Here is a 6,497-nt window from a genome sequence, read left to right as displayed (position 1 = left end):
AGTTGAGAAAGGCCTGCGGAGAGTGGAGACATCAAAACAGGCATGACCTGGAGATACTCATCCTCTTTCTTCTGCTGAAGCTGCCTGGTGTGATTTGGCTTCCTGAGTGCTGCCATGGCCTGGATCAAGGGCTTTGTATCCAAATTCACCTCCTCGGTGCCACCTGGGGCTGTTTCAGGCTGCTGCTGCTGCTGTGGCAATGCAGAAGTTGCATCCAACTCTCTCCTCAGCACTGGAGCTGCAGCAATGCCAGCTGCAAAGCCAGCCTGGGACAGCACTGGGGCAAATATTTGACCTGCTCTGCTCCAGAGCCTGGCTGCTGTGGTGCTGGTGGGTCCCAGGGAGATGGGCAGGGATGCCAGCTCAGGGAGTGCCAAGCTGTGGCCAGTGTGTCTGTGCCATGGGGCTGGCAGTGTCCTGGGGCACACACAGCCACGGCCCCCAAGGGATGCCCAGTGAAGAGACCCCTGAGCTCTGAGGCACGGGGGGCTCAGGGCTGGAACTCTCAGCAGGTCACACAGGAGGATGAGGAGGGGTCTGTTCCCCCCTCCGAGGTGGCACCAGCATCCCCAAAGCACTCGGGATCTAGGGCTGGCTGCAAGCCCTGGCACAGCAGCCCTGCTCCTGCCAGCCTTCACAGCCTCTGCCTTGCCCCGATAAAGCACCACGGCTTGAGGTCCCCATCTGGTGGCAGCAGGGACAAACGGCTTGGACAACACGAGCTCAGCGCTCTCCGGCCGGGCAGAGCCCTGGCAAAGTGCTGCAGAGGCAGGACACTCCTGCTGGCACCGACGTGTCCTGCCTGGGGTCACAGCAGGGCTCGGGAGCAGTCAAAGCTACAGCAAGCTGGGAACAACTCCCATCCTCACATACACGTTGTCCCCACGCTGCTCTTACACCTTCTCTCCTGTGCCCACCACACTTACTGGCTGGGTTTGGAGGAGTCCACGTCGTTGTTGGATTTGATGCTGGCTCTTCCCAATGCTTTCCACACCAGTTCACACCTCCTTGCACACCTGTATGTCCTGAATCCCCAGCATATCCTGGTTCTCTATGAGATCCCCAGGAAGCTGTGCCTACAGCTCTGCCTGGGTGATGTTCCTGGCTGAAGGGTGGAACCTGCTACAATGCCTGCTCCATACAAAGGTAGATGAGATTGGCCAGTGGTGCCCTGACTGGCTTTCTCCTCCCTTCCTCACTGTGCCCCAGAACAGCGTGTGCGTGGGCTCATGACACCTGCAGTGCTTTGCAGAAGAGACCCTGAAGGGCCTCCTTCTCCCTTTGGAGTTACTGGAGTTCCTCCTGTCTCTGTGCATTCACTGACAGTGCCTGGGGGCCATGGCACCAGGGAAGAGTCCATCCTTGCCAGTGCCAAGGATCAAAGGAGCCTGTGGCAACCTTGGCTGGCTTTGTGAGCCACCCTGGGCCTTCCTTGAACCTTCCCCTCCTCACTAAGGACCTCCCAGCCCTTACTCAGCACCTGGCAGGTTGTAGCCTCCTGGGACTATCTGTTGCCCAGTCTCCCACCACACCCAGCACTGGAGGAAAGCCCACACATTCCTTTATCATCCCCACCACGGCCACCCTGCTGCGGGCTGCGATAAGGGCTGGGGGGTGCAGACACCAGCACAACTCCTGGGCTCCTTTTTGTGCCCTGACACCGCCCCACACTGCTGGATCTGGAGCTGAGCCCCATCTGCTCCCCTTGCAGCTCCCCAGGACCCCTCCACAGTGACACCCCAGCAATGGCCCATTTGGTGGAGACAGAAGAAGTCTTACACCACTGCACAGCTCTGTGTGCTTGGTGTCCAAGGAAAGATGTCCTGGCACAGGGAGGTCCTCAGGCTATTCCCACTCTGCTAGCAGGCAGAGGGTCACAGGTTCCAGGAGCCCCTGTACTCCTGCAAACCTTCTCAGGAGGTGGAATTCTGGTGGGACAGCCTGGGGCTGCAGGGAGCCCCAGATCTTCCATGAGTCTCTCCCCTCCACTGGTGCCTAGAAATGCTCTGTTTGCTCCCAGAGCCCCACGGCAGCAGAGCAGTGTCTGCCTGCCGGACACCACCCCCCAGATGCTGCCTCCTCTCAGGGACAGCAAAACCAGAGCCCATTTCCTCCATGTACCCACCTGGTGGGGAGACCTCCATTTCAGATCCCCAGAGCACATCCCTCCCGCTCCCTTCCCGCAGGCAGCACACAGAGCAGGACACCAGAGCTGGAGCACAAATGCAAGAGATTTTATTTCAGAACATTTGACTGCTCGCTGTCGGAGGGCTGGTGGTGTGTTGGCTCCAGCTCTGGGCACAGTACACGTCTTAACGGTACTTGGCGGTCAGCACGGTGCCCACGGCGCACAGGAACTTGTCCAGGGAAGCGTGGACCTCTGGGGTCAGGAGAGAGGGGTTGCGTGTGGCCACTACCACCAGGAAGCACTGGCCCAGCAGCTGAAAGGCAAAACGGTGTGGTGAGCAAGGACACGAGGCAAGGGAATAGCCAAGGGGTGCAGGAGGGAAGCTGGGCTGGTCGCCCCTGCCCACACACTCACTTTGAAGTTGACAGGGTCCACACGGAGCTTTTGGGCGTGGAGGTCGCTGAGCTTGGAGAGGGCACCAGCAAGGTCATCGACGTTGTTGGCGGCTTCGACCAGTGCAGCCGCCACCTTCTTGCCGTGGCCCTTGACCTGAGCGGAGCCCTTTCCTAGGTCGAAGTGGGGGAAGTAGGTCTTGGTCTGGGGGTAGGTGGCGAACATCCTGGAGAACAGAGGGGTTGGGAGACAGGTGAGACAGGGACAGGGTGGCAAAGCACAGACAAGAGCGGGCAGATGCGAGGGAGCCGGGGCTGGAGAGGAGAAAGGGTCACACCGGGAACACCCACAATACCTCTCCAAGGCGTCGGCGCCATATTCGTCGGCTTGGCCGCCGATTTTGCCGAAAACGGCCTTGACGTTGGACTTGTCGCCGGCGGACAGCACCATGATGTCACCCCCGAGTCGGCAGCCCCAGCACGGGTGTCCCCGCTGGTCACCGCCGCCCTTATATGCGGTGCTGGGGCTCCGCCCGCCCCGCCCGGCCCCGGCCCCGGCCCTGGCCCTGGTCCGGGGGTGCTGGACCCCGGCCCGGGGGTGCTGGACCCCGGCCAGGCGGGGCCGCCGCCCGTCCTCCCCTCCCCGCCCCGCCCGGCACCGCACCGGCACCGGCACCGGCACCGGCACCGTTCCCGTTCAGGGCTTGTTCCAGGGCGGGTGGGTGCTCTCTGCCCCGCGGACACGGGCTGACATGGCTGCAGGGTTTGCTTAAGGCTGGGCTTGTGGTTAGGATGCGGTTTAGGTTTGTCTGTAGTGCCTGGGCTGGCGACTGGCAGAGGAACCCGTGTGTGTCCCCTGGCATGGGGTGGGACACCGGCTGGATGTTCCCGTTCTAGCCAGGTGTTGGGACTGCAGCGTGGGGGAGTCTGTGCCCCACACCCTCCCACAGCCCCGTGTGCACCTGCATGTACAGACTGACCATCCAACAGGCTGCACACACACCCCGAGCTGCCCCAGGACACAGCTGCCCCTACACGCACTGCCAGCTGATACCTACATGTCCTCGCACATGTATGTGCCGTCCCTGTACAGCTCTCTGCCATCCAACACAGTCCTTGTGCACGGCTGCCCCGCTGCATTCCCTGCTCTTGTTCCTCAGGATACCCCACACCGGTGTACCCCACACCAGTGTACCCCACAGTGCGTGTCCTCTTCAGCCCCTGCTCCTCGAACCGCAGTCACGTCTGTCTGCCAGCAGAGCCTGGAGCTGCCCTGCCCCAGCCCCCACCCCTGCACTGTGCGTGCTGGCCCTGGAGCTCTGGGGCACTGGGGGACCCTGACTTCTGGGCAGAGCCCCAGGATCAGCACTGGGCACTGCTGCAAGCACTTTGGGAAGATACAAGGGACCACAGTGGTCTGTGGTGAGCCCTGCGTGCTCCAAATGATGAGATGAAGGTGAGGAATCTAACAAGGGCAAGGAAGATGAGGGTGGTGAGGAAGACAAAGGAGGATGAAGGGGCTTGCAGAGCTCACAGTAGGTTTGGCAGGTGGCACAGACAGCAGGAACAGTTCACACCCGTGTTTCCTCCATGGCTGAAGTTCTTATCATTTGTGTTTGGGGGAGATTAGCTCAGTTTGGCAGCACTTCAGAGTCAGGAGGGAGGGATGGGGGGGCTGATTTTCTGGGAAGCAGCAGCAGCAGGGCAGGGTCTGCTGCATGTGTGTGCATGGGGAGAGCTGCCAAGGCAGCAGAACCCTTCAAACAAAATCAAATGGGTGTAAATGCACGTGAGCACACTGGGATGTGGACTGGGATGTGTTGGAGGATGGAGGACAAGCGCTGTGGGTTCACCTGCAGGAGCAGGGGCTGCCACGGTCAGCAGGCTGGTTGGTGAGCAGGCAGGGGCCCTGCATGCCCCCACCTGCCTTCTGCCCGCACATGGACACTCAGGCTCCTCTCTCCTGCAGGATCTCCTCTCCTCCCTCTGGTGTCACAGCACAGAGCAAACCCAGGGCTAGTTTAGTATCTCATAGCCTGCCACCTGTGATCACTGATTCTTTTAAAATTCAGGCTCCAAAGTCCTGAAACCAGTGTCCCTATACTGGACTGCAGATTTGCCCATCCCATCCCCACCCTGCCTGGATCCCAAGGGAAGAGCAGACACCTGGGGCAGGTGTGGAGGTTCTTCCCTGGCAATTGACTGGGATTTGTGGTTCAGGAGCTTGAGTCTCTAAACAGTCTTTGTGCTTAATGGTCTGCGGTGGACTTTTCACTCCATGAATTCTCAGATTGCTTCTGGAGCTCATGCAAGCACTGAGCACCTGCAGCACTCCTAATAAAGTCTTAAAAAGCCATCTTAATAGATGGTGACAGGCAGGATTTATCCTGCACCCCCATCACCCCCCAGAAATACTTCAGGGGAATGCAAGGATCACGTTTGTCTTGGCGCAGCCTTCGCCCGGCTCCCTGGAGGGATGCAAGCACAGCTTCATTCCCTGGGCCCTGCCATCAGCTGCATCCTGTTCTGGGGAGGGTTGGAAGCAAGCAGGACCCTGAGGGACACCCAGGGAGCCCAGGGCTTGTGCTGCCCTTCCTGTACTGCATTCTCACAGCGCAGCCCCCTCCCTCCAGCAGGAACTCTGCCACAGTCCAGCCCGCCCCAGCCCCCAGCCTTGGCGCAAACAGACACGTTGCTGCAGCAAAAGACTCTTTTTTTATTGATGGTACATCGGCACGGCTGACAGCTCATCTGTACTTCTCAGCCAGCACGCTGGCCACGGCCGACATGAACTTGTCGACAGCAGAGTGCACCTCGGGGCTGTACTCCTTACCCAGGCGGGTAGCCAGAGTCACCTGCAAGCACTGCGACAGGAACTGCAAGGGAAAACAGGGCTTAGCACTGCCACTCCAGCCCTCATTCCCCATCCCGTCCCTGTCCCACACCCCCTGTGCCCCATCCCCTGCTGTCCACCCTGATCCCCCTCCTCCATCCCCTGTCCTCCATCCCCTGGCTCCCATCCAGATCTCTGTCCCCCATTCCCTGCCCCTCAGTCTCCATTCCTCATTCCCTGCTCCCTGTCCCTCCATTCCGATCCCTATCCTCAAACTCCGTCCCCATTCCCCATCCCCATCCCCTGCCTGCCTTGAAGTTGACGGGGTCCACACGCAGGTTGTAGGCGTGCAGGTTGCTGAGCTCAGACAGAGCCTGGCTGAGGTTGTCCAAGTTCTTGACGGCATTGCTCAGGGCAGCCATCACTTTCTTGCCATGGCCACGGACCTGGTCAGAGCCTTGTGACATGTCGAAGTGAGGGAAGTAGGTCTTGGTTGGGGGGTAGGAGTGGAACATCCTGGAAGAGTGGGACAGTCAAAAGGTGTTGACCCCAGCGGGACCCACCACAGTGGCCCCTCCGTGGGGCTCCCACCCCCTCATCCCCCTCTCCCATGGGGTCCCCAGGCCTGTACCTCCACAGGGCATCGGCTCCGACTTCCTCCTCGGCGCCACCCAACTTTCCCCAGGTCTGCTGGAGCAGCTTCTTGTCCTCGCCGGTCAGCATGGTGGCGGCTGGAAGAGTGGGCAGGGGTTGGTGGCAGCAGCACCGCAGGGACAGCTCTTAAAGCTGCTGGCACCTCCTCCCAGCCTTATCTTATCACACTGAGGGACCAGGGGGTGGCCGGGCCCTGGGAGCGGCTGCGGCACTGCCTTGGGGGCCCCGAATGCCTTGGGGGGCCCTGCCCTAAGGAGGCCCCTGTGGGGCCCAGCTGCCTCTCCTGCCCCACTGCACCAGCCCAACACCAGAATGGAGCAGGGGGCAGCAACTTACCAGGCTGTCCCACGGACAGCAGCAGCCCCAGGCATGTCCCACGAGTGCCACAGCCTTGTCCAGCCTGGCTGGCATGTCCTCAAACCTGCTGTGGTGATCCATCATTCTCCACAGATGGGCCAGGATCCCCCTTGGCTCTGAGGGTGTTGAGGTA

The 6,497-nt window shown here is 60.6% G+C and overlaps 2 protein-coding genes across 2 annotated transcripts; both read right to left on the bottom strand.

Annotated features, from left to right (window-relative positions):
* Window positions 1–2,213: 2,213 nt before the first annotated feature.
* Window positions 2,214–3,009, bottom strand: HBAA (hemoglobin alpha, subunit A). The gene is made up of 3 exons (NM_001204243.1): window positions 2,877–3,009; window positions 2,543–2,747; window positions 2,214–2,441 (listed from the first exon to the last, which is right to left on the bottom strand). Exons 1-3 carry the CDS (start codon window positions 2,969–2,971, stop codon window positions 2,313–2,315), a joined length of 429 nt encoding a protein of 142 aa, NP_001191172.1. The 5' UTR covers window positions 2,972–3,009; the 3' UTR covers window positions 2,214–2,312.
* Window positions 3,010–5,216: 2,207 nt separating this feature from the next.
* Window positions 5,217–6,126, bottom strand: HBAD (hemoglobin alpha, subunit D). The gene is made up of 3 exons (NM_001204242.1): window positions 5,985–6,126; window positions 5,665–5,869; window positions 5,217–5,396 (listed from the first exon to the last, which is right to left on the bottom strand). Exons 1-3 carry the CDS (start codon window positions 6,074–6,076, stop codon window positions 5,268–5,270), a joined length of 426 nt encoding a protein of 141 aa, NP_001191171.1. The 5' UTR covers window positions 6,077–6,126; the 3' UTR covers window positions 5,217–5,267.
* Window positions 6,127–6,497: the final 371 nt, after the last annotated feature.

This window comes from Taeniopygia guttata, chromosome 14, assembly GCF_048771995.1.
Source record: "Taeniopygia guttata chromosome 14, bTaeGut7.mat, whole genome shotgun sequence".
In the NCBI taxonomy this organism is placed as follows: Eukaryota; Metazoa; Chordata; class Aves; order Passeriformes; family Estrildidae; genus Taeniopygia; species Taeniopygia guttata.
The sequence above is the reverse complement of the archived record's forward strand: the minus strand, read 5'-3'. Positions and strand labels throughout refer to the sequence as shown.

Bases quoted from the DNA above. Each gene is read 5' to 3' on its own strand.
- HBAD (NM_001204242.1), bottom strand. From the start codon at position 6,076: ATGCTGACCGGCGAGGACAAGAAGCTGCTCCAGCAGACCTGGGGAAAG. The intron at 5,870-5,984 runs GTACAGGCCTGG...CCACTCTTCCAG, and splicing joins GGAGCCGATGCCCTGTGGAG to GATGTTCCACTCCTACCCCC. The intron at 5,397-5,664 runs GCAGGCAGGGGA...TTTCCCTTGCAG, and splicing joins TGGACCCCGTCAACTTCAAG to TTCCTGTCGCAGTGCTTGCA.
- HBAA (NM_001204243.1), bottom strand. From the start codon at position 2,971: ATGGTGCTGTCCGCCGGCGACAAGTCCAACGTCAAGGCCGTTTTCGGC. The intron at 2,748-2,876 runs GTATTGTGGGTG...TCTGTTCTCCAG, and splicing joins GGCGCCGACGCCTTGGAGAG to GATGTTCGCCACCTACCCCC. The intron at 2,442-2,542 runs GTGAGTGTGTGG...TTTGCCTTTCAG, and splicing joins TGGACCCTGTCAACTTCAAA to CTGCTGGGCCAGTGCTTCCT.